General features: G+C 43.3%; 1 protein-coding gene across 1 annotated transcript in view; it reads right to left on the bottom strand.

Moving 5' to 3' along the window:
* Positions 1-2,565: 2,565 nt before the first annotated feature.
* LOC311297021 (uncharacterized protein) overlaps positions 2,566-27,416 on the bottom strand; it is a 61,301-nt gene continuing 36,450 nt past the window's right edge. Inside the window, exons 3-4 of the mRNA XM_084419084.1 lie at positions 22,189-22,358; positions 2,566-3,748 (exon numbers count right to left, since the gene is read on the bottom strand). Coding sequence (XP_084275210.1) covers positions 2,719-3,748; positions 22,189-22,358 — 1,200 coding nt within the window. The 3' untranslated portion in view covers positions 2,566-2,718. The remainder of the gene's footprint in view (positions 3,749-22,188; positions 22,359-27,416) is intronic.

Below are 27,416 nucleotides of genomic sequence, written 5' to 3'. Positions count from 1 at the left end.
GCTTTCATCTTCATGAGGCGCAATGGCAAGGCATCTAACACCGGAGAGGCCGTCCTTGGTGAATCAGCATCTGACTGGACATGTCATTCCAGCTCTTTTTAAAGTCCATCAACTTTTGGACATCTTCAGAAATCTCCTCCTGGAAACTCCCTAAAACTTGTTCATTGGTCATCCTCTCCTGGAAACCCCCTAGGCCTTGGTTATAAAGCCTTTGTCTCTCCGTCCTCTTTCTTCTGGACCTTTTCTTCATCGCTGTATCTTCTGTGTCTCGTCCGCAACACATAGACGGTAATGTTTGCATTTTTCTTCTTTCTTTGGTAAAGCTCTTTCTAATACATTTTCAATTTCTCTATACTCTGCCATATGCTTAATAAATGCTTACAACATTCAGTGTGGTCTGTTTTTCTTTATAAACCATCTTCTCAATAAATGATTTTACATCACCAATTGCAGTGTCTCTTTTTTATAAACCATCTTCTCAATAAATGACTTTACAAACAACAGTTGTGGTGTCTTTTCTTAATGACAATTTCTTAATAAACGTTTATAAAACCAAGTCTCAGTGTCTTTTCTAATGAACCAGATTCAAGGGTTTCTTATAAAAACTCTTTACAGTGTTTTTCTTAACAATAAGGTTTCTTATAAAAACCTTTAATATTGTTTCCATATAATAAGGTTTCTTATAAAAACCTTATGAAAGTGTTTTTCTTATACAACACTTTTCTTACAATTATTCTTAATACCCAATTAGAAGCTTATATATTATGAGGCATTAATTATAACAGAATGAATTGCATGTTTCACCCAACAATATATATATATATATATATATATATATATATATATATATATATATATATATTTGATCCGTAGTAAATGGTGACTATACTGTAGCTACTTGTATTTTTTTTATTGGATACTTTTTTACTTTACTTACTCGAGTAACTATTAGATTATTACTTTTACTTTGAGTAAATATCTCTATAAGTAATTACTTTTTAGTAGCCTTCTGATTAAATGAATATGAGTGCGATATAACTACACTCACCTAAAGGATTATTAGGAACACCTGTTCAATTTCTCATTAATGCAATTATCTAATCAACCAATCACATGGCAGTTGCTTCAATGCATTTGGGGGTGTGGTCCTGGTCAAGACAATCTCCTGAACTCCAAACTGAATGTCAGAATGGGAAAGAAAGGTGATTTAAGCAATTTTGAGCGTGGCATGGTTGTTGGTGCCAGACGGGCCGGTCTGAGTATTTCACAATCTGCTCAGTTACTGGGATTTTCACGCACAACCATTTCTAGGGTTTACAAAGAATGGTGTGAAAAGGGAAAAACATCCAGTATGCGGCAGTCCTGTGGGCGAAAATGCCTTGTTGATGCTAGAGGTCAGAGGAGAATGGGCCGACTGATTCAAGCTGATAGAAGAGCAACTTTGACTGAAATAACCACTCGTTACAACCGAGGTATGCAGCAAAGCATTTGTGAAGCCACAACACGCACAACCTTGAGGCGGATGGGCTACAACAGCAGATGACCCCACCGGGTACCACTCATCTCCACTACAAATAGGAAAAAGAGGCTACAATTTGCACGAGCTCACCAAAATTGGACAGTTGAAGACTGGAAAAATGTTGCCTGGTCTGATGAGTCTCAATTTCTGTTGAGACATTCAGATGGTAGAGTCAGAATTTGGCGTAAACAGAATGAGAACATGGATCCATCATGCCTTGTTACCACTGTGCAGGCTGGTGGTGGTGGTGTAATGGTGTGGGGGATGTTTTCTTGGCACACTTTAGGCCCCTTAGTGCCAATTGGGCATCGTTTAAATGCCACGGCCTACCTGAGCATTGTTTCTGACCATGTCCATCCCTTTATGACCACCATGTACCCATCCTCTGATGGCTACTTCCAGCAGGATAATGCACCATGTCACAAAGCTCGAATCATTTCAAATTGGTTTCTTGAACATGACAATGAGTTCACTGTACTAAAATGGCCCCCACAGTCACCAGATCTCAACCCAATAGAGCATCTTTGGGATGTGGTGGAACGGGAGCTTCGTGCCCTGGATGTGCATCCCACAAATCTCCATCAACTGCAAGATGCTATCCTATCAATATGGGCCAACATTTCTAAAGAATGCTTTCAGCACCTTGTTGAATCAATGCCACGTAGAATTAAGGCAGTTCTGAAGGCGAAAGGGGGTCAAACACAGTATTAGTATGGTGTTCCTAATAATCCTTTAGGTGAGTGTATAATCTTAAACTGCAATAAGAGTCATTTCGAATCACAGTTATGATACACATACCGTGACATAATAATGTTGTGTGAAATAAGATTTGTCTCTATAACTAGAAGTTAGGGTTAGGGTTAATTAAACTATGTTAAATTATGTTAGGGTTCGTCAAAATTAAAGTATATTGCTTTTAAATTATATTATAATTATATTAGGTATTTATATTGCTCAACATAGTCACATAATTATTTGATCACTGTATGAGATGTACTCTCCCAATGTAAAGCATTAAAACATTATTTAATATTTAATTATTTATTTATATTTATTATTATTTTGTTTAAAACTGCTTTTAAATAATGTGTATTTTGAAAAGCGCTATATATAATTAAATATGACTCAACTTGACTGCACATATTTACAAATCATTATTCTTACGGTTTTAATTGATTTGCTTGAGTTTTTGTATCTTTTCACTTTGGCAAAGTTGGCCTAATGCTAAAATGTATGGTGTAATGATCCGAAATCTCATCATCACGGACACGGACATCAGAGACTTCAACATTTCTGCTGAAAACCAGATCCAGGATGCCACCTGATTCGTGTGTTGGTTCCTGTACATGCTGTGCAAAGTCAGAGATCATATAGCTCGTTTCAAACATAAATGTTCTCAGCGTATGGGATTCCTCGACATGGACATTAAAATCACCAGCCACAATGATACTGTTGTAGCATGTGGAAGCCTCCTTCAAGAGCATGTTAAACTCATCAACGAAAGCGTTAAACTCAGATCTGCTATGTCTCGGTGGGCGATACACATTTATGAACAGAACAGCTTCGTTCCAGTTGTCATGTTGCAGAGCTGTGGCTACATATTCAAAGGTTGTTCTAAAGCCAAAAGTAATTCTTTGACCTCGCAACACCGGTGAAAACTGAATGGCAACACCTCCCCCTCTACCCTCCCTGGGCTCATGATGGAACGTGAAGTTTGGCGGTGAAGCTTCCCTAAGGGCTTCATCTGCAGTGTCATTATCTAACCATGTCTCTGTTGTGAGAAAGACCTTCAGGTTATTATCTGTTATGATGTCTTTTATCTTGACTCTTTTTGTCTTTTGTGCCTTGTCACTTTTGATTGAACGAATATTGAGCAACCCCACATTCACTGCAGGAGGACCCTCAGTCTCTTCATCGCTGTCTTCCTTCTGTTCAATCTCTTTTGACTTCTGTTCAGTCTTTTTTGACTTCTGTTCAGTCTTTTTTGACTTCTGCTCAATCTCTTGTAACTTCTGCTCAAGCTCTTGTAACTTCTGCTCATGCTCTTGTAACTCCTGCTCATGCTCTTGTAACTTCTGCTCATGCTCTTGTAACTCCTGCTCATGCTCTTGTAACTCCTGCTCAAGCTTTTGTAACTCCTGCTCAAGCTCTTGTAACTTCTGCTCATGCTCTTGTAACTCCTGCTTAGTCTCTTGTAACTTCTGCTCAATAATCTCTTGTAACATTTTCCTGTGAATAAAACAAGTAAATGTACCATTAGGATGATTTAGTCTACCAGTGGTATCCAGATGTCAAAAAAAATTTAAAATATTTTATTAAATATTGTCTGATTTTAATTAATTCATTAAAAAAAGTTAGATTATTTGTTTGATCAATCTTTTTTTACAAGATTTTAAAAATGAAAAATGTTTCCCCCTGTATTCAGAATCAGAATCAGAATAAGCTTTATTGCCAAGTATGATTACAGACACACAAGGAATTTGTGTTGGTGAGAGGAGCTTTCAGTGTAGAAAAAGTACATAAAGGCAATAAAATGGACTATCACACAATAGTCAAGTCAAGTCTATAAGTATACAAGTATATAATGTGCTATATACACACACCGATCGGGCATACCATTATGACCACCTAATATTGTGTTGGTCCCCAAACTCACAGGAGCTGCTGTTGCTATTGTAATGAACAAATCTTCCCTGCGCACATTAGATTGACAGATATAACTCATTCTCTTACTTCAGTGTTGTTGTTCATTTTATTTCAGCAAACAGTTCATAAGTTAAAGGGGGTAAACTTGATCATTCATCCAGTGATGGGAAGTTCGGATCATTTCACTGAATCTCTTGTTCGATCTCGTTCATCAAAAAGAACAAATCTTTTTTCAAGTCATTTCGTTCATTTAAGGGGCTTTAAATGTTATACTTTTAACAGGCAAATTCCCTGAACACATCCACCTACTCAATCTTTATCATGTTCTGAATTAAGAAATCATTATAATGCAGTCAAAAATAATTTACAGGGAACATAAATAATTACTTTAACTTCCGAGTCCACGTGACAGACGCATACATTTCATTTCATACAGTTCATGAAGGACCCGTCACTACTTTCATCTGAATGAACTCGAGATCAAGCCTTATTTAGGGAGATTCGGCACAGCAGGTTGAGTCTGACCAGGACTCGCAGATTGAGACTCTGCCAGTGTAAACCAGTGTAGAGTTTTCTGCATCAGCTCTAGAAGTGTAACCACACTTTTGAGCGTTGTAATGGAAATTTTACATTTAGATGTGTTCTTTTACTTTGAGATGTGTTTTTACTTCTAGGTAACTTGTGTTAACGTTGAACATTCATTTTTTTACTCATAAGCATTTAAAGAAATATAATCATATAAGCTAAAAGCACATTATTAAAGATATGTAACCAAGTTTTAGAAATGCATAAGTTAAGACAAGCTTACAGGAACGAAATGTTCTGGGTGATAGACGACTTAGTAGCAAAGAGACTGTGTACTCAAAGTGACCTATTGTTGTACTTCAAGTGTGAAAAATGTGTGCGCAGCTTGGATCAAACTAAAGATAGGCAAAATGTGTGAATTTGAGCAGCAGCTAAACAACAGGAACCTTTAGCAGACAAGGTATTGTTCTGTCTAGATAGAATTTATGTTAGACGAGAAATCTTGAACAAAGATGTTTCCTTTTAAGGTAAACAAGACCTGATGTAGCCTACCCAGGATGTGTTAGGGGTATATAACAATGGCAAAGGGAACTAACCCCTTGCGCTTCTCATATCAGACTCTGACTGATGTGTGAACAGCCTTTCTTGCAAGAAATAAAGATCTTTATAACTTTTGAAATTTCCAGCTGTCTTCCAATTATTATTTAAAGTCATGAAAGTAATTTCCACGACAGCGTTTGGTTCCCTCCGCCATCATCGCTCTATGATTAAGCGGGACCTTTCATGTTGTAGCGCGAGACAGACAGACTCTGCACACAAGAGATCTCACTTCTTGTGAATAACAAAAAAACTAGACGAAATTGACGAATGTCTTAATATTATCGCAAATTAGAAATGGTTGGTGAGATAAAAGGTGCAAGATAATGTTTATTTAGCAATAATAAAATAGGAAGTGTATTTTCTTATTTTCTCTGGTACTGAAAGCAGAACAGACGCATCAGTACCCATCCCTATAATCACCACCAATGTCCTCAATCTCCCAGAGCCTGGATTTTCAAAAACCCGTCTTCATAAGAGCAGGACAGCTTCCAGTGAAGCCAACTAAGAACATGGGATCATCCCTACTTGGTGCTGCCCGAGACTGGACAATGCAGGTTGATCTAGACAAGAAGCTCAGCTTTCCACCTGAGATAATTACAGCTAACCTTAGGCCTGACCTGATCTTGTGGTCAACCCTGCAAAAGTCCCTGTTCATCATGAAATTAACTGTGCCATTGAATGGGGATACAATGGGTGAAGTGAATGAAGGTAAAAAGCTGAAGTACTAAGAACTAGCAGCCGAAGCAGTACAACGGGGCTGGCGAACCCAGATGCTCCCACTAGAGGTTGGTTGTAGAGGTTTTGTAGCCACTACTGAATCCCTTAGGAGTTGGAGGCCAGGCCGACAGACAGGCTGGCTGTGGCTAAGAAGGAAGGATCCCAAATGGGCTGCAAAATGATCATGAGGGGTAAATACGGAGGATGCTGGGGTTTGCCCTGGAGATGCTGTGGGCAAATTGTGTCTCAAATTGACAAAACATCTGAGAACTGACGACTAATTAAGTTGCAAGGGTCCACTTTCATCTGACATGAATCAAACTGCTGCTGTCTCAGATAAGAAATGTAAACTCTTTACACACCTACAGGAGGTAGAATTGTCACGGGGTGACTAAAAGCCGGAACTTTTCTTTTGTTGTTCCCCCTCCCCCCGGACGTCTTTCCGGAAACCCCGAGTCTGATTCCGGTGGCTAGTGCGCATGAACTCGAGACAGCTCACATTGATTATGAGAGATTGGCCGCACCTGTGGGAGAGAACAAAGACGCGAGTGATATGCGAGAGAAGGATATAAAAGCAGCGTTCTACAGGAGTGTGGGTATGTAAGCTGTGACGTTGATAATTTGTGGCGTGAGCTTTTTTTGGGAAAAATCGACAAGTGCAGTGTTGAGAGGACGTGCTCAGTTCATCTGGCCAGTTTCTTCCAGTGAATCCGTGCATGTGGTGATGAATTATCAGCTGTGGAGTTGAGGAGGGAAGGATTATACATCGGAGCTACCACTAGAAAGATAAGTGTTCCACTTTGTGTTGTTTCACTAGATGTCCGCCATCGACCGGCATGGAAATATCTCGCTGGACTTGAGCATTGTTCTAGTTTTGGGGAATTGGAGTGATACTGCGGTGTCTGCTGAACTTTGCACGATTAATGAGAGTGATATTGCGGTGATTGCACTTGTGGGGCGGAGTACAGTGTTTGCAGCGAGGGAAAAAGTGCAACAACAACGTGTCGATGGACGGAGGATCCAAGCATCTGAGTTGAACGCAACCACAGCTGAACGCCCATTGTGAGTCCTCTCTCTTGAAGTTACACTGAACGTTCTGAATGTTTCCTCTCTTCATGCTGTTGCATTGATATCTATATGCTGAGTCACCACATTTTAAAGCGCTGTCTTCTATGCTGAGCCACCACAGCTGAACGCCCATTGTGAGTACTCTCTCTTGAAGTTACACTAAACGTTCTAAATGTTTCCTCTCTTCATGCTGTTGCATTGATATTTATATGCTGAGTCACCACAGTCTAAAGCGCTGTCTTCTATGCTGAGCCACCACAGCTGAACGCCCATTGTGAGTACTCTCTCTTGAAGTTACACTGAACGTTCTAAATGTTTCCTCTCTTCATGCTGTTGCATTGATATTTATATGCTAAGTCACCACAGTTTAAAGCGCTGTCTTCTATGCTGAGCCACCACAGCTGACCGCCCATTGTGAGTACTCTCTCTTGAAGTTACACTGAACGTTCTGAATGTTTCCTCTCTTCATGCTGTCTTCAATACTGAGCCACCACAGTCTAAAGCGCTGTCTTCTATGCTGAGCCACCACAGCTGAACGCCCATTGTGAGTACGCTCTCTTGAAGTTACACTGAACGTTCTGAATGTTTCCTCTTCTTCATGCTGTTGCATTGATGCCTATATGCTGAGCCACCGTCTAAAGCGCTGTCTTCTATGCCGAGTCACCACAGCTGAACGCCCATTGTGAGTACTCTCTCTTGAAGCTACACTGAACGTTCTGAATGTCTCCTCGCCTTATGCTGTTGCATTGATGCCTATATGCTGAGCCACCACAGTCTAAAGCGTTGTCTTCTATGCTGAGCCACCACAGTCTAAAGCGCTGTCTTCTATGCTGAGCCACCGCAGCTGAATGCCCATTGTGAGTACTCTCTCTTGAAGTTATACTGAACGTTCTGGATGTTTCCTCTCTTCATGCTGTTGCATTGATACCTATATGCTGAGCCACCGTCTAAAGCGCTGTCTTCTATGCCGAGTCACCACAGCTGAACGCCCATTGTGAGTACTCTTTCTTGAAGTTATACTGAACGTTCTGAATGTCTCCTCTCTTTATGCTGTTGCATGGATGCCTATAAGCGGAGTCATCACAGTCTAAAGCGCTGCCTTCCATGCTGAGCCATCACAGCTGAACGCCCATTGTGAGTACTCTTTCTTGAAGTTATACTGAACGTTCTGAATGTCTCCTCTCTTTATGCTGTTGCATGGATGCCTATAAGCGGAGTCATCACAGTCTAAAGCGCTGCCTTCCATGCTGAGCCATCACAGCTGAACGCCCCTTGTGAGTACTCTCTCTTGAAGTTATACCGAGCAGCCTGAAGGTCCTTCCTCGTAAGCTGTATGCTTTGAAGCCGCAGTCTCGCGCCACTACCTCCAAGAGCCTTGTCCCCTACGTTGAAGCACCACCATTGACGGCTTGACCTGATTACCCGAGTTCGATTCAGATCTCCCGAGGCCAGAGTGGCGGCTCCACGCAGCCCTCGAAGAGGTGTACAACCCGAGTCTAGAGCCGTTCCGGTGGCGCATTGATCCTGAAACACAAAAGCCGAAGAATAGAGGATATAGCTACTTACCCACATTGATGTCGTCCCGAACCTCCTGTAGTGCCGTTTCTGTCCAAGTCGACGATCCTTCCCGGCCGTGGTCCAGGCTGACCCTGTGGAACAGATGCTCAACGTTAGTGCATTTACTCTCATCCAACTGCTGCTGTGGAATTAGTACTGCCACTTTCCTGTCCTTCCCTTGCTGGTTCCGGCCCGTCCTCGGAAGAGTTCCCACCTCCTGTAGTGGTGCCTCGCTTGGCTAGCCGAATCCCGATTCTGTGAGGTAGAAAACAACGATAAAGAGTACCCCCATCGAGTTCCCTGTGCCCACCCCTTTGTAAGAGACAGAACGGCCACAAGGAGTGAGGATCTGCGCCCCCTGTGTTCGAGAGTCTTTCCCCCAGTGCCATACTCGCCCACCACGGGCCTGACCTTGGTGTCCAGATACTTACCCCCCGTCCACATTTAGAGCAGCCTCCAGTTTTAGAATCATTCAAATAATAAAGTCTTTTAAATTGTTACTCTGTTGTCTGTCGTCTCTGGGCTGTGGGGTAGCTCCTCGGAAGGGCACTGCCAAGGGGTTAACGGGGAGGTCGGTTGGCGCGGTGCCATCGTATCCCCGACCTGTGACATCTGGCGTAGTCGGCAGGATAGCCCTTCTGAGTTGAGCACCCGTAGCTAGGAGATGGCGGATGAAGAGGGACTGGCCGCTAGACCCCAAGTTATGCCCGTTTTCATGGGAGCACCGTGGGCGCAGCGATTTGGGGGGCCTGGTTCGGAATTGAACTTATACGAGTGGAAGACTCGACCGAATACTTGGCCGGGTTACAAGGGCTGAGTGAACCACAGAAACTGCAGTTTGTACTGGGGTCCCTCGAGGGGGAAGCCAAGAGAGAGGTCCAGGCCGCACCCAGAGCTGTCAGAGCCACCGCCAAGACAGTTTACGACGTTCTTACTGAACTATATGGGGACACCACTCCAGTCGCTGCGCTCCGGGCCCAGTTCTTCAATTTCCGACAAGGCCCCCGACAGAACCTCCGTGCTTATTCCTTGCGTCTCCGAGAGCAGTATACCCGCCTGAAGGAACGAGCGGATCATGGCTTGGGAGAAGAAGATACCTTATTACGAGATCAATTCCTGTTGGGGCTTCGTGACGGACCGATTCGTCAGAGCTTACGGTTGCAACTTCGCCAGGACCCCACGTTGACTTTCGAAGCCCTTCGCCGCGAGGCTTTGGCCCAAGAAGCTGATCACGCCGAGACACCTGATCCGCCCGCTTGCATGGCCGCGAGCGGGACCTGTCCCCCTACTGCTCCGACTGTGGTCGATTGGAAGCAGGAGCTACGAGCAGAGCTCATGAAAAACGTTAAGGAACAGATGGCTGAACTCTCTAAGACCTTGATCGGTGAGCTCCAACGAAGCCGGCCTAGTGGGGTGCCTTTGCTGCGGGAGCGGTCTTACTCCGAGGGAAGTCGGGAGATGGGACGCCGACCGGGAAGACCGGGCCCAGCTCGGTTCCAGTGGGATGATCAAGGACGGCCAATTTGTAATCACTGTAGAGAGGCGGGACACATGAGTCGCCAGTGTGGTTCACGGCGTGGGTCGCAAGGGGTTTTTTAAGGTTACCGGCCACTGTGGGTCAAGTGGTCGGGACCCCCACAATCGACCCCCCTTCCTTGCCTGTTCCTAGAGACCAGTTAGTTGGACGTTGTCCGACGGTTGAAATCCAAGTCAACGGCATCAAACTTCAGTGTCTGGTCGATACCGGTTCACAAGTCACCTTGTTCGCAGAAAACTTGTCTCGAGAACTCTTCCATGAATGTCGCAGCCCGGGGACCGAAGCACCCTGGCTCACCCTTAGAGGGGCGAATGGACTTGACATCCCGTATATCGGATACATAGTGGCTGACTTCCAGATCAGAGGGGTTGGAGTCCAACAGAAGGGCATTGTCATCGTCCGGGATCAGTGTCTGGGAGCCCACCGAGCCCTTCTGGGCATGAATGTGATATCGGAGTGTTGGGAGGAGTTGTTCCGGAGTCGGCCCGCTCCGAGGCCCCCATCAAAAGAAGCAAGGGAGTGGGAAGGTATAATCGCAGATTGTCAACGGATTTATAGTGCTCGAGCACAGTGGGACTGGGAGGAAACCGGACGAGTGGCCTGCAGGTATGCCCTTTCCGTTCCGGCTAGGAGCGAGGCTTTCGTCTGGGCTCGTTTGCCAGTACGGTCAAGTAGGCCGGATGGCTGGGTTCTTGTGGAACCACACGGGGCGTGCCGGGCCGTCGAAGTCGCCCGAGGGCTCGCCGCCGTCTGCCGAGGCAGAGTAATTGTCAAAGTCAGGAACAGCAGTCCTTATCCCGTCAGTCTCTATCGACATCAACAACTGGCTCGAGTAACGGCAGTGGAGCCTCAACAGGTACGGGAAAGCCGAGACATATGCTTCAGCCGAGTGGATGCAGCAGTGGTGGAGGTGGCTATTGCACCTGAGGGCCAGCGAACGGGTCTGAGCGACCGTGAAGTGCCTGACCATCTGACCAGCGAAGCTCTACAGGGAGAGGGGCTGGAGGAGGAACAACAGCGTCAGCTCCAAGCTTTGTTGAACAAATGGCGGCATATATTCTCCACCCATGAAGAGGACTATGGATGCACGGGCATTGTGAGGCACCAGATCCCTACGGGGGACGCTGCACCCAGCCGGGAGCGCTATCGACCGGTCCCACCAACCTTATATTCCGAAGTTCGTACCCTGTTACAGGGGATGCTAGAGAGAGGCATCGTTCGCGAAATCAGTAGCCCTTGGGCGGCCCCGATTGTCCTGGTCCAAAAGAAGAGCGGAGCGTGGAGATTCTGTGTAGATTACAGGAAACTGAATAGTGTGACCAAGAAGGACGCCTTCCCCCTGCCCCGGATCGAAGACTCGTTGACTAGTTTAACCAAAGCTGCCTGGTACTTCACGTTGGATCTTGCCAGTGGGTACTGGCAGGTCCAGGTAGAGGAGGGGGATCGGGAGAAGACCGCGTTTACGACCCCCTTTGGTCTCTTCGAGTGGGAACGGATGCCGTTCGGCCTTTGCAACGCCCCCGCCACCTTCCAGAGGCTGATGAGTCTGGGAGGTCAGTTGGTGGACTCCACGTTGGTATATCTGGACGACGTAATCGTCTTCTCCCCAGACTTTGCTAGCCAGCTACTCCACCTGGAGCAAGTGTTCCAGGCTATGGAAAAATACGGGCTGAAGCTGCGGCCGGACAAGTGCCAGCTGTTTAGGCGGGAGGTCAAGTTCCTGGGCCATTGCGTCAGTGCGGCAGGAGTCTCTCCCGATCCAGAGAAAGTGAGGGCTGTACAGGGATGGGAGCCTCCGAAGACGGTTCGACAGGTGCGGTCATTCCTGGGGTTTGTGGGCTATTATCGGCGCTTTATTCGAGACTTCTCCAAGATAGCCAAGCCATTAAATCAACTGCTTGTGGGCACGGCACGGTTGCGGGGTCGCGGCTCCCCTTCTGTGATCTGGAGCGACGCATGCAAAATAGCCTTCCGAAGTCTCCAACAACAACTGGCTCCTGTCTGCCTCGCTGCCTGCTGTGAGTGTGTTTGCTTCGGTGCTGTAAGCTCCGTCTTAGCCTCGTATTTCTTTGTTTTGAACCATCATTTACTACAATTTGTAGTTGTTTATACTAAATACAGCTTACCCAACATCTCAGATTGACATCGCTAGCTTCCGTTAACTTACTACTAACACAACACGCTAATTCGCTACTGCTAGCCTGTTAACGCGCCACCCGTGCGCTCAGCTGTTTTATTTATTTATTTTTCTCTCGCGCGCTCGCGCCTTTGAGTTCAAAAGCTCAGGTAAGTAATAATCAGTCAACAAACACGGTGAGTAATGTCTTGTCCTGTTATTGTCACCTGCACTTCATGTCACATGTTTAGCATAGACTTCTCTGTTGGCAATGTAGGATTTATATGTGATAAATGTAAGGAGACAGTTAGGCTGACAGAGAAGATTTCAGAATTAGAGACACGCATCCAAACTTTAATTGAGGATAGTAAGAGTGCTAGAGCTTTAGATACTATTTTGGATGCGCATAGCATAGTGAACTCTTTACATGATTCGGTTCCAGCTGAAGTAGAGCCTGTGCAGCCGGGCAAATGGGTGACAGTGAGGGATCGCTCTAGTCGCGGATCAAAAAACCACTCTTCCGTTCCGATTACCACAACAAATCGATTTGCCCCGCTCAGTGAAACACCCACTGAGAATTCTGTTGATTGTGCCCTAGTAATTGGTGATTCGATCACACGGAACGTGAAAATAGAGACACCAGCGAACATAGTCACATGTTTGCCGGGAGCCAGAGCGCCTGACATCAAAGCAAATTTAAAAGTGCTGGCTAATGCTAATCGTAAATTCTCTAAGATCATTATTCATGTCGGCACTAATGATGTTCGACTCCGCCAGTCGGAGATCACCAAAATTAATATTAAAGAGGTGTGTGAACTTGCAAGTACGATGTCAGGCACTGTAATCTGCTCTGGCCCCCTTCCTGTTCGCAGGAGTGATGAGATAGTTAGTAGATTGTGTTCACTGAATCGCTGGCTGTCTGAGTGGTGTCCGTGTAATAATATAGAATTCATAGACAATTGGAAAAGTTTTTGGGGCAAACCTGACCTGTTGAAAAGAGATGGTATTCATCCCTCCTGGGATGGTGCTGCTCTTCTATCTAGTAATATGGCTCATAGTCTTAGAGCTCAAACATGACAAATTGGGCACCAGGTCAGGAAGCAGACAGACTGGCTAAACCAACCGTCTGCTAGCGGCCTCGCGTCACCCAGGTCAGATAAATCCTATCACATAGAGCCTCTTTCACCTAGCTATCATCATATAGAGACTGTGTCTGTTCCCCGATTTTGGAAATCCAAAAAATGTTTAAACCCATCTAAGGTTAAAAATTTAATTGATGTTCAACAAATAAAAAACAGCTATAATACAGATGAGCAAATGCTAAAGCTTGGGTTGCTGAATATTCGATCGCTTACTTCAAAAGCACTCATTGTTAATGATATGATTTCAGATAATAACCTAGATGTGCTGTGTTTGACAGAAACCTGGCTAAAACCAAGCGATTACATTACTTTAAATGAGTCCACCCCGCAAGATTACTGTTATAAACATGAACCTCGTCTTAAACGCAAAGGGGGTGGTGTTGCTGTAATTTATAGTAATATTTTCAAAACCACTAAGAAATCAAGTTTCGAATATAATTCTTTTGAAGTGTTAGTGCTTAATGTAAAAATATATAGTAAAAATGATAAATCACGTTTGAGATTTGTGCTGGCTACTGTATACAGGCCACCAGGGCACCATACAGACTTTATCAAAGAATTTGCGGACTTTCTATCAGAGTTAGTATTGGCTGCAGATAAAGTACTAATTGTTGGTGATTTTAATATACACATCGATAATGAAAAAGATGCATTGGGTTTGGCATTTAAAGACATTGTAAACTCAATTGGAGTTAGACAACACGTGTCAGGACCTACTCATCGTCGTAATCATACTCTAGATCTAATATTATCACATGGAATAGATGTTGATGCCGTTGAAATTCTGCAGCAGAGCGATGACATCTCAGATCATTATCTAGTCTCGTGTAAATTACATTTAGCCAAGGCTGCAAAGCCAACTCCGTGTTACAAATATGTTAGACCTATCACTTCTGCTACTAAAGATTGCTTTATTAATAATCTTCCTGATCAGTTTCATCATCTCAGCATCCCGGATAGCTTAGAAAAACTTGATATTGCAACAGAAACTTTTAACTCTCTCTTTTCCAGCACTTTAGACACAGTTGCTCCTTTGCGCTTAAAGAAGATTAAAGAAAATAATCCAACGCCGTGGTACAACGAGCACACTCGGGCCCTTAAGAGAGCAGCCAGAAAAATGGAGCGCAACTGGAAGAAAACAAAATTAGAGGTATTTCGCATTTCATGGAAAGAGAGCTCGATTGCTTACAGAGAGGCTTTAAAAGCTGCTAGATCTGCTTATTTTTCAAACCTATTAGAAGAAAATAAACATAATCCTAGGTATTTATTTGAAACAGTGGCTAAACTAACGAAAAAGAAAGCTTCAAACACAGAAGGTTCCAAGCAGCACAGCAGTAATGACTTTATGAACTTCTTCACTTATAAGATTGATAATATCAGGGATAAAATTATAACTATGCAACCGTCTACTACAGTATCGCATCAGGCAGTGCATTGTAGTCTCCCTAAGGAAAAATTTGATTCATTCATTGCTATAGGAGAGGAAGAATTTACTAAACTCGTTAAATCATCTAAATCTACAACATGTATGTTAGACCCTATACCGACTAAGCTACTGAAAGAGATGCTTCCAGAGGTCATAGATCCTCTTCTTAATATCATTAATTCCTCTTTGTCTCTAGGATACGTACCAAAAAACTTTAAGCTGGCTATGATTAAACCGCTTGTTAAAAAAATGCAACTTGATCCTTCAGAATTAGTCAATTACAGGCCGATCTCGAATCTACCTTTTCTGTCAAAGATACTAGAAAAGGCAGTGTCTTCACAACTATGTTCCTTTCTAGAAAGAAATGATATCTGCGAGGATTTTCAGTCTGGATTTAGACCGTACCATAGTACTGAGACTGCTCTCGTTAGAGTAACAAATGATTTGCTCTTATCATCCGATCGTGGTTGTATCTCTCTATTAGTGTTACTCGATCTTAGTGCTGCGTTTGACACCATTGACCACAACATTCTTTTAAATAGACTAGAAAACTATGTTGGCATTAGTGGAATTGCACTAGCATGGTTTAAATCATACTTATCTGACCGTTATCAGTTTGTAGCAGTAAATGAAGAGATGTCTTATCAATCACAAGTTCAGTATGGCGTACCACAGGGCTCAGTACTAGGACCGCTGCTGTTCACTCTGTACATGCTGCCATTTGGAGATATCATTAGGAAGCATGGAATTAGCTTCCACTGTTATGCCGACGATACTCAGCTCTATATTTCTTCAAAACCTAACGAAACTTACCAATTCACTAAATTAACAGAATGCATAGCTGATATAAAAAATTGGATGACTCGTAATTTCCTACTTCTAAATTCTGAAAAAACAGAGATTCTAATTATTGGACAAAAAACTTCCTCACGTAATAACCTAGAATACTGTCTAACACTTGATGGCTGCTCTGTTAAGTCTTCGTCGTCGGTTAGGAACCTGGGTGTGCTCTTTGATACCAATCTTTCATTTGAAAGTCACGTGTCTAGTATCTGTAAAACCGCATTTTTCCATCTTAAAAATATATCTAAATTACGTCATATGCTCTCATTGACAAATGCGGAACAATTAGTCCATGCGTTCATGACCTCAAGGCTAGATTATTGTAATGCTCTACTGGGTGGTTGCCCTGCACGCTTAATAAACAAACTACAGCTAGTTCAAAACGCAGCAGCTCGAGTTCTTACCAGAACCAGGAAGTATGACCATATTAGCCCGGTTCTGTCAACACTGCACTGGCTCCCTATTAAACATCGCATCAATTTTAAAATATTGCTGATTACTTACAAAGCACTAAATGGTTTAGCTCCGCAGTACTTGAGCGAGCTCTTAACGCATTATACTCCTTCACGTCTATTGCGATCTCAAAATTCCGGCCAGTTGATAATACCTAGAATATCTAAATCGACTGCTGGCGGTAGATCCTTTTCCTATTTAGCACCAAAACTTTGGAACAGCCTTCCTACCATTGTCCGGGAAGCAGACACACTCTGTCAGTTCAAATCTAGATTAAAGACACATCTCTTTGACATAGCGTTCACATAATACATTATAGACTTCTATAATTCAATGTTAGGCTGCATAGATTAGGTCAGCTGGAACCGGGAACACTTCCCATAAATCCTGATGTACTTGTTACATCATGAGAAGAATGGCATCTACGCTAATTTTAGTGTCTTTGTTTATCCCAAGGTTTTCCCGCAGCCTGCCGGATCCAGGCCGTTTCCAGATCTGATGAAGGACCTTCGCCTGGACCCGGTGTCAACGCAGTGCTGAAGTGCCAACTAGTCTCTCCCTATGGAGGATCCCTTTCCCACTCTACAGATAACGCGTCGTCGGGAAAACTCAATTTGCGTATCTACCCCGAATTGATAAAATAAAATAAAATTCTGAATCAAAACTATAAGGAAACACCAGTAATTTGTTTAGGTTTGGTTTGTAGGGAATTCCAAACCTGCACACATATATTCAAACGCACATAACTATAGAACCCGTTCTTAATGCGCATCTGAACGCCATCAGCGTTTCTCACAGGTTCGCGTTTAAAGTCTGTGTAGAGAGAATGGTGTCGTCTTGGCGGCCCCTAATTTAAAAACAAATGATCGTTGCGACGGAAGCGAATCAATCAAAACTAACTTTAGCCGGAAAATAACTTTATTAAAGAACCGCTATAAAGCCAAAACAATCTTACGTTAAATTATACATTTATCTCTGTAAAGCTGCTTTGAGACAATCTACATTGTTAAAAGCGCTATATAAATGAAAATGACTTGACTTGACTTGACTGCTACGGGCCCCAATCCTGGCATATGCCGACTTCTCGCTCCCATTCGTCCTGTATACCGATGCAAGTAACTTGGGGTTGGGTGCCGTACTGGCGCAACGACAACAAGGCGAGGAACGAGTGATCGCCTATGCCAGTCGGAGCCTCCACCCGGCGGAACGGAACGACTCCAATTATAGTTCCTTTAAAATCGAGCTACTGGCGATGAAGTGGGCCATGAGCGAAAAGTTCAAGGACTATCTGTGGGGAGCTAAGGTACAGGTGGTGACGGATAATAATCCCTTGGTACACTTGCATACAGCAAAGTTGGGCGCAGTCGAGCAACACTGGGTGGCTCAGTTGGCTAACTATGACTATCAGATCCAGTATCGGCCAGGGCGAGAACATGCTAACGCGGACGTACTGTCCAGGCTCCCGGTGCACCATGGGGAGAACCTAGGCGAGGCCCCTCCGAGGGAGGACCAAGAGGAATTCCTGGTGGGAATAGTGGAAGCCCCCGGAGCAGGTAACAGCGATGTTCCCGAGAGTTGGGGCTGGGACCCTAAGCGTTGGAAGGAGCTGCAGGGGAGGGATGCTGATTTGATGGTCGTTTGGAAGTGGTTGGAGAAGGGCTCCCTATTGTGGGATGCCGCGAGACAGACGGAGACGGTGAGGTTGCTTCGTGGGCAATGGGAGAGGCTCTGTTTAAAGGAGGGGGTGATCTGCCGAGCGTTCCAGGATCCTGTTACCCGTGAGCCGGTGTAACAGGTGGTAGTACCGGCAGGGCAGGTACAGCCGTTACTCCACGCCTACCATACCCAGATGGGCCATCAAGGCCAGGATAGGACTTTGTCGCTATTGAGGAGACATTTCTTCTGGGCTAGGATGGGAGCGACGGTGGGTGAGTTTGTCCGAGATTGTCCCCGCTGTCTGCTGTTTAAGGCCCGAAAAGAAGTGAAAGCCCCCCTTGTCCCAGTACGACCACGGGCACCGTTACATATGGTGGGGGTAGACTTCTTGACGTTGAGCCGGCCGGCTGACCCATTTCAGAACATCTTGGTAGTCACAGACTTATTTACTAAGTATTCTTGGGCCATTCCCACTCCGGACCAGACGGCTACTACTACAGCTGCAGCCCTCTGGAGAGCCGTGTTCCCGAGCACTACTGAGTGGGTGAGTCGGCATCACCAACAGCTACACGCTGCCTACGAGAGAGTCACCGAACACCTAAGCAGGGCCGCAACTAAGAGTAAGAGACTGTACGATCGTACTGCCAAAGAGGCCCCGTTGTTGCCGGGAGAGCGAGTAGTAGTGAGGGATAATCGACGTCAAGGAAAAGGGAAGTTGAGTGACCGTTGGGAGGCTACGCCTTACGTGGTGGACCGGCAAAAAGATCCAAATCAGCCGGTATACGTCCTCCGCCCCGAGGGGAGGCTGGGCCCCGAAAGAGTGTTACACCGTAACTTGCTTCGGCCCTGTCCCAACTATCCGGGACCCGTAAGGACGGTCCCGACGCCCCCTGAGATGCCTGAACCCCTAGGAATAGGCTGAGGGGTGATTCCTGAGGAACCAGAACCCGTAGCGGACCGTGGACCTTTACCACTCCCGCCATCACCACCCCGACGCTCACAGCGCGACAATCGGGGACAACCGCCGGCGAGGTATGGCGAATGGACGTCTGGTCCGGGGTTCTAGGGACTAGAACCCATTGGTAGGGGGGGATGTCACGGGGTGACTAAAAGCCGGAACTTTTCTTTTGTTGTTCCCCCTCCCCCCCGGACGTCTTTCCGGAAACCCCGAGTCTGATTCCGGTGGCTAGTGCGCATGAACTCGAGACAGCTCACATTGATTATGAGAGATTGGCCGCACCTGTGGGAGAGAACAAAGACGCGAGTGATATGCGAGAGAAGGATATAAAAGCAGCGTTCTACAGGAGTGTGGGTATGTAAGCTGTGACGTTGATAATTTGTGGCGTGAGCTTTTTTTGGGAAAAATCGACAAGTGCAGTGTTGAGAGGACGTGCTCAGTTCATCTGGCCAGTTTCTTCCAGTGAATCCGTGCATGTGGTGATGAATTATCAGCTGTGGAGTTGAGGAGGGAAGGATTATACATCGGAGCTACCACTAGAAAGATAAGTGTTCCACTTTGTGTTGTTTCACTAGATGTCCGCCATCGACCGGCATGGAAATATCTCGCTGGACTTGAGCATTGTTCTAGTTTTGGGGAATTGGAGTGATACTGCGGTGTCTGCTGAACTTTGCACGATTAATTAGAGTGATATTGCGGTGATTGCACTTGTGGGGCGGAGTACAGTGTTTGCAGCGAGGGAAAAAGTGCAACAACAACGTGTCGATGGACGGAGGATCCAAGCATCTGAGTTGAACGCAACCACAGCTGAACGCCCATTGTGAGTCCTCTCTCTTGAAGTTACACTGAACGTTCTGAATGTTTCCTCTCTTCATGCTGTTGCATTGATATCTATATGCTGAGTCACCACAGTTTAAAGCGCTGTCTTCTATGCTGAGCCACCACAGCTGAACGCCCATTGTGAGTACTCTCTCTTGAAGTTACATTAAACGTTCTAAATGTTTCCTCTCTTCATGCTGTTGCATTGATATCTATATGCTGAGTCACCACAGTTTAAAGCGCTGTCTTCTATGCTGAGCCACCACAGCTGAACGCCCATTGTGAGTACTCTCTCTTGAAGTTACACTGAACGTTCTAAATGTTTCCTCTCTTCATGCTGTTGCATTGATATTTATATGCTAAGTCACCACAGTTTAAAGCGCTGTCTTCTATGCTGAGCCACCACAGCTGACCGCCCATTGTGAGTACTCTCTCTTGAAGTTACACTGAACGTTCTGAATGTTTCCTCTCTTCATGCTGTCTTCTATACTGAGCCACCACAGTCTAAAGCGCTGTCTTCTATGCTGAGCCACCACAGCTGAACGCCCATTGTGAGTACTCTCTCTTGAAGTTACACTGAACGTTCTGAATGTTTCCTCTTCTTCATGCTGTTGCATTGATACTAGAGGTGGGCATAGATTAATTTTTTTAATCTAGATTAATCTAGATTAATTTTGAAATTAATCTAGATTAAAATGGCTCATTTGAATTCTGCCGAAGGCATTCAGAATATGTGTGCTACCCAAATAATGACTATAAAAGTAAGTCTTTGAGAACGGGTTTCTCAAGCCAGGTGGCACATTAGACCAGGGGCTCATCTCCTGTTTCCACAATGCATCACAAACTGCTTGAGAAAGCTGTTCTACTCATAGACTTTAAAAGGTTACTACTGTACTGTTACCGTACGTAGGCAACATTAGGTAGGCCTATGTTATTATCAACTACTATAGGCTATCAATTAGGGATGGGCGATATGGCCTAAAATCCATATTGTGATATACATTGCAGCCTCTTGCGATAACGATATTATAATAAAACCATTTCAGAACAGGTTACACAGACCCTGTTAAATGTTTTTTTTTTGTGTGTTTTTTTTTTTTTTTTTTTTTTTTAAAGGGTGTATGTAGTTTTGAGAACATATATTGTGCAAAACTGTAAGTATACAACATAATTTTGCAGATAAATAAAATTTAAGTACACTAGCTGCAGAGACTTAAGTAGGTCTAACGTTTATTATGGCTTGGAGCTTATGAAACCCCAAATTTAAAATTAGAATATTGTCTAACTGATGGCTTTTCAGTTAAAAAGAAACACAACAACGATTCTTAAAATCGGGCGCTTTTAATAAAAAGAGATTATGTGCTACACCACTCACTAAGATATATTGGGGAATAATACGCGCGCGCTGGTATTCAGTGATGTGTTTCGTTTTGAATTTGAGGTGGTAGAACGGATCACACTGGATCGTGTGTTAACTTACCGAACTGTTACACCACACAGTCTACGTCGGACGGCTTAAATCCGAACCAAGTCCAAATAATGGATGTTGCACCGATCTTTTACACCAGCTTTCACTTTCAGCCGTGTTTACTTAAGATGACGACGAATATGATGCGTTGCAGCCGGGTGTTCCTCTCGGCCGCGGGTAGATTGCGTCATCATAGCTTGTGTAGCTTGAGCCAGCTCCCAACCCAACTTGGAGAATAGATTAACGGCGATATTTTTTTTATCGCGCGATAAGAGTTTTTTATCGCGCGCGCAGTGCGTTAACGCCGATAACGGCCCACCACTAATTGATACCTATATGCTGAGCCACCGTCTAAAGCGCTGTCTACTATGCTGAGCCACCACAGCTGAACGCCCATTGTGAGTACTCTCTCTTGAAGTTACACTGAACGTTCTGAATGTTTCCTCTTCTTCATGCTGTTGCATTGATGCCTATATGCTGAGCCACCGTCTAAAGCGCTGTCTTCTATGCCGAGTCACCACAGCTGAACGCCCATTGTGAGTACTCTCTCTTGAAGCTACACTGAACGTTCTGAATGTCTCCTCGCCTTATGCTGTTGCATTGATGCCTATATGCTGAGCCACCACAGTCTAAAGCGCTGTCTTCTATGCTGAGCCACCACAGTCTAAAGCGCTGTCTTCTATGCTGAGCCACCGCAGCTGAATGCCCATTGTGAGTACTCTCTCTTGAAGTTATACTGAACGTTCTGGATGTTTCCTCTCTTCATGCTGTTGCATTGATACCTATATGCTGAGCCACCGTCTAAAGCGCTGTCTTCTATGCCGAGTCACCACAGCTGAACGCCCATTGTGAGTACTCTTTCTTGAAGTTATACTGAACGTTCTGAATGTCTCCTCTCTTTATGCTGTTGCATGGATGCCTATAAGCATGGATGCCTATAATGCAGCCTCCAGTTTTAGAATCATTCAAATAATAAAGTCTTTTAAATTGTTACTCTGTTGTCTGTCGTCTCTGGGCTGTGGGCTCCTCGGAAGGGCACTGCCAAGGGGTTAACGGGGAGGTCGGTTGGCGCGGTGCCACCGTATCCCCGACCTGTGACAGAATCTCAATTTTTATTTATATTAAATTAAAAACATACTTGATGTATTTGATCTGTTCCTTCATTGTCTGAGTGGTCTTCTGGATTTGTTCGGCTGTGTCTCTCAGTGATTGGCTGGCTTCAGTCACATGGTTCTCCTCGATCAGTTTGGTCCAGTTGTCAATCATTTCAGGAAGTTCCAATGTTAATACACCATATCCTCCAACAACCTGATGTTCAATAAGAACCAATCATTACAGGATTCATTTTCATTATTATTAGACTGTCAGACAGTCATAAGCACTTATAAGAAACTTAACAGCTTATGGATTGCTTAAGAAAGGTTAAAAGCCTTATGAGTTTCTAATAGTTGTTTATAAACACATTTATTTTCATTATGACTAGCACACATTAAAGGCCATTGCACACTAAGTAATGTGTTTTTTCATGTTCGTCAGCCTTAAAATTCGTCACGCACAGAAACCTTGCACACTGAGTCCGATGCGTATTTATTAAACTTTTGCGGAAAAAACGCAAAAAATACAAAATGGATTCGTCAAGCAGTGAGGATGATTTTGTTGCCCTCCTTCTAAAAAGAGAAAAAGAAAGAGGAAATATTGGGTCCATCCAATCCTGAGATTGCGCCGAGAGGAAGGAGAGTTTCACCTCCTTATCAAGTTGTAAAATTATCCCGAGCGATTAAAAATTTACCTCAGAATGTCAGTGGAACAGTTTGATGCTTTGCTAGCGATACTGGAACCACATATTAAAACAAAGACCACCAATTTCCGTGAACCAATTGATCCTGAACAGAGACTGGCGCACACACACACAAACAAACAAACACACACACACACATACACACACACACACACACACATACACACACACGGCCGGCGGAAGCGCTGGGCAGACAGAACAGTATACAGGTTATATTTTATACCCAAATAATACATGGGTTTTGTCGTTCGCTTGTACAGTGGCTCTGAATTGTCAAAACACCATTCAAAATGCTTGCTACGGATGCGAAAAACGGCGAAAGTTTCGGAGACAGTGTGCAAGCGTGATTGACATAACGTGAGGTCGTATTTATTTTTTAACGTGCGAAAATTTCGGATGCGAATTTCAGACTCAGTGTGCAATGGCCTTAAGTCTTTATATTTTGTTTCTGGTGACAAATGTAAATGTATCTATATCTGTACAAAATATGTTTATCTCGAGAAACTTTTACTTCACTCCATTTCAAAGCATAATATTGTACTTTTACGCCACTACATTTCATAAAAGCATCGTTCCTCTTTATTTTGAACTAGGACATTTGACACCCGCTGTGAGACATGGAAGCAATGCCCTTGTATCATTTTCACTGAATACGACCACAAACCGAACGTTCTGTAAAACACAGCCTCAAGAATGCCCTTCGAAAATAAAAGGACAATTATTAGGACAATTACAGTATCTTTCAACATTGAGGTAAATTGAATTGTGAACAAGACATCCTAAAAATTTTATGTCTTTCTAATCAAGACATTACCTCTAGTGTCTGGTGTTGTGTATTGTCTGTTTCCTCCATATCCATATTGCCTGAGTTAGTTAGCTGTGCCCTTCTTCTAGTTTTCTTCCATTAATTCCCCGACTGTGCTGGATTGCCCTCCTGGTTTTCCCTTGAGTTTTTATTTTATTTATTTATCTTTAATACATTTCCTGTTGTTGTTTCAGCATATTATGATAAACTGCATTATCAATGTTATTCAATATGTTACATATTTAATCATTATTTTATTGATGTAATATTTTAGTCTGAATATTTACTTAGTTTGAAAACAGCTTGGCTTGTAGTCTTTCTTTGTGTCTCTGTGTAAAGGCCTTTTCTCTTGGAAAATGAGTTAATGATTATAACTGAAACCAAATAGGACAATGAACTATAGATATATACAGTATGCAAAGAGACAGGGTATACCTGTCAGAGGAGTAAAGGAAGTGTAAGAAACTGGGCAACAATTGTTTAAAAAAACGAAAAGAGAGAAAAAAAAATGGCAGCGCATGTACAGATGTGGCCATTAAGAATGAGCATTTTTCCCACGGCTTCCCACAACCTTTTCACAGGTCACAAATTTGGTCCGAACTTCACGAAACTGGACATACTTGATCCTTGGACCAAGCCTCACAAAAGTTACTAGAAGGATTTTTGATTTTCGTAAGCGTTTGCCCGTCACAGCCAAACGAAATCAGCGGCGTAGTCGCCAAAACAGGAAGTAGTTCATATCTCAGGAACGCTGTCACGTATCGAAACCAAACTTTGTACATGAACTGGGGACTCCAATGTGAGGATGCACAAGATCTGAATTTTTTTTTTTTTTTTTTTCAGGCTAATTGACAAACCCATTTACCTATGTCTATCCAAAGAGTTTCACCTCACACTTTTAATGTTAATGCATTTAGACAGTAGGTCTTGTTGTAAAGTTGTATTACATTTCACAGAGCTGCCAAGTCAGTGAATAGACTGCATTCGTTTTTACTAGGTTTGTCTTAATAAATGCAGGGCCTGAATTTCGTTTTTTAAACTGGGAGGGAATTCCACCGCTTACATGGGTCACGGGGGGATCTAAAGATTATGGGGGGGGGGGGGGGGGTAACTCGTGATGCATCGGTCTAATTTAATCATCTTCATTTATTAATATCTACAGATTTGTATGCATGAATTGTGCATTTCCAGTTCTCAAAACAGTTAATAACTACAACAAAAAAAACTTTATACAAAATACATCATCATGATCATGCTCTTCTTCGCTAACCGAACAATTAATTGTCTGTGGCTGTGTTTGTGCGTGCGGGAAATATGCTGCGCATAACAATAGAAAACAAGGAGAAACGCGCAGTCACATGCTCAAACAATCAACAACGTTGCTCTAGATGTGTAAAAACCTATCTTTTACAGTCTATGGTAAAAACAAGTGGAAAGCGCGGGCGCGCCGCTCTCTCCTTTCCACAAGCTTGCTCTCCCGTGGCGTCTGTCGTTGCTATGCAACCATGAACTGCGCTCTCCATGATGACAAGGACGTATCAGCAAAAGATTAATTGATTTCTAGCCCTTGCATTAGCTTTACTACTATATATATTTAAGGAGATGTAAAATAATAAGGCGCCTGTACAGCTATGATCAGCTGTTCGGCCGAGCATTAAATGTTGTTACCCTGCAAGCTAATCAGTTGGTTCGTTGCTGCCGCGCTCTATCACTCGCACACCATAAAGAGCAAAATGGTTTTTAATGTTTCAATTTCGTGATTAAAATGACATAATTTGGAAGCTTCACAAACAGCTCATTATGACTCAATGTTAGAATGCTGCACCTACACTCGATAGTGTGAATAAGATCAGCACAACGCAGACCACTGCATTGACAGCGTGAAACATGATCTGTCTACGGCCAGGGCTCAGCGGAAGACAGAAAATGCCGGTCCAGCGCTGATTGAGGAAATAAATTCGAAAATAAAAGACAGTTTGACATATTTTTTCACGCATCTGTGAATTTATTTTTTAATCATTTGTTCTGAGATGAAGCAATTATATTTGTGCGTGAATTTCTCGCACTATAAAAGCTCACCTTGTGGGAATGGTTTAAATTATGCGCAATCCCCACATTCCCGCACCCAAATTCAAGCCCTGAAATGGCAGCGGGATGTGTAACTCTAGCATTTTGGCGCATATGTCATATAAAGTTAGGCAAGGCCAAACAGTGTTATCCATGTTTTTGCGATTGCATCGTTAGAGTAAGCTAATAGTGAAACTGATAGCGTTTTTCATTTAATTACAATATGAGGACTGACGGTAGGCTATAAAAATCAACATTTCTGTGTAGGTGATGACAACCATCTTGACAGCAGCAATCAAAGCATCGCTAATTATGGTAGACCTTAATTTGAGATAGTAAATTTGTTCCTAATCAAAGGGAACACTCAACCACAGAACAGCTGGGTGAGTTTTGTATTGGCTTATTGGATACAGTAAATGAAGACTGTCAACTTCTTTTCAATACTATTTCATCACCCAAAACACTCCCACTCTCTGCTGTATATTCATAACCAATTATTTCAAAACCAACCACCAAGCCACATAAACAAGGCCATTGGCACTAGTCTACATTGCAGACATGTCTCTTAATGCACATAACTTTTCACCTTTTTGCACAATCTTGAAAAAAGTACTATTGTTGAAATTCTCAGATCAAGCAAACTTCAACGCACCCTTATCCACTACCTGCTCACGTTAGTGAACCGCACCCAAGCAAGCACACTTCGCAGTTCCTCCGGAAATACATTCTAGTTTATCTTGCAATTACAATTGCAATGTGCAATTAAATGCTTTCTACTTAAGATAAATGCTGTTCTTTTGAATTTTCTATTCATCAAATAATCCTGAAATAAAAATGTAAATAACCGTTTTAACACTGATTATAATCATAAATGTTTCTTGATCATCAGATCATCATATTAGAGTGATTTCTGAAGGATCATGTGACACTGAAGACTGGAGTAATGATGCTGAACATTCAGCTTTGATCACAGGAATAAATTACACTTTACTGTATATTCACATAGAAAACAGCTGATTTACATTGAAATAATATTTCTCAATATTACTGTTTTTTTTTTTGTATTGTATTTTTAATCAAATAAATGCAACCTTGGTGAGCAGAAGAGACTTAAAAACATTAAAAATCGTACCGATCAAAAACCTTTGAACGGCAGTGTATCGGTAAATCACGTATTTTACAATAAATCTTGCATGATGAATTTTGGGAAATGCGCTTTATAAAATTCAGTTTATAATAATGAGATGAGATGCATAGATACAGGGTTTGTACGGTCATGAAAAACATGGGAAAGTCATGGAATTTTTAAATAGCAATTTCCAGGCCTGGAAAAGGTTTGGAAAAATAAACACAGACAGAAAGTGGTAGTATTGGTTTAACAAACTACAATACTTAATGTTCATTCGATCCATCCATCTGCGGCATTCAGTCAGATATCCTTTTGCAGCGGTGAGCGTTCAGCGTTCAGATTAGTCATCGCTGAAACGCATTGTTTGAGATGTAAGCTCTACGCATGTAAGAGATTCATGTCGCAGTGTCGTCAGCTTCTGTGATTTTAACAGGAGTGTTTGTGAGAGTTAGATCGGTCACATTCTCTGCTCCCTTTCTGCAGTTTATGTTAATAATTTATTCATCATGCTGATAAGATTATGTGAAGTCTAATGCGTAAAATGCATTAAAATAACAAATAAATGGT

The sequence above is a fragment of the Rutilus rutilus genome (genome assembly GCF_951802725.1).
Source record: "Rutilus rutilus genome assembly, chromosome: 1".
In the NCBI taxonomy this organism is placed as follows: Eukaryota; Metazoa; Chordata; class Actinopteri; order Cypriniformes; family Leuciscidae; genus Rutilus; species Rutilus rutilus.
This window is presented reverse-complemented; position numbering and strand designations above follow the sequence as displayed.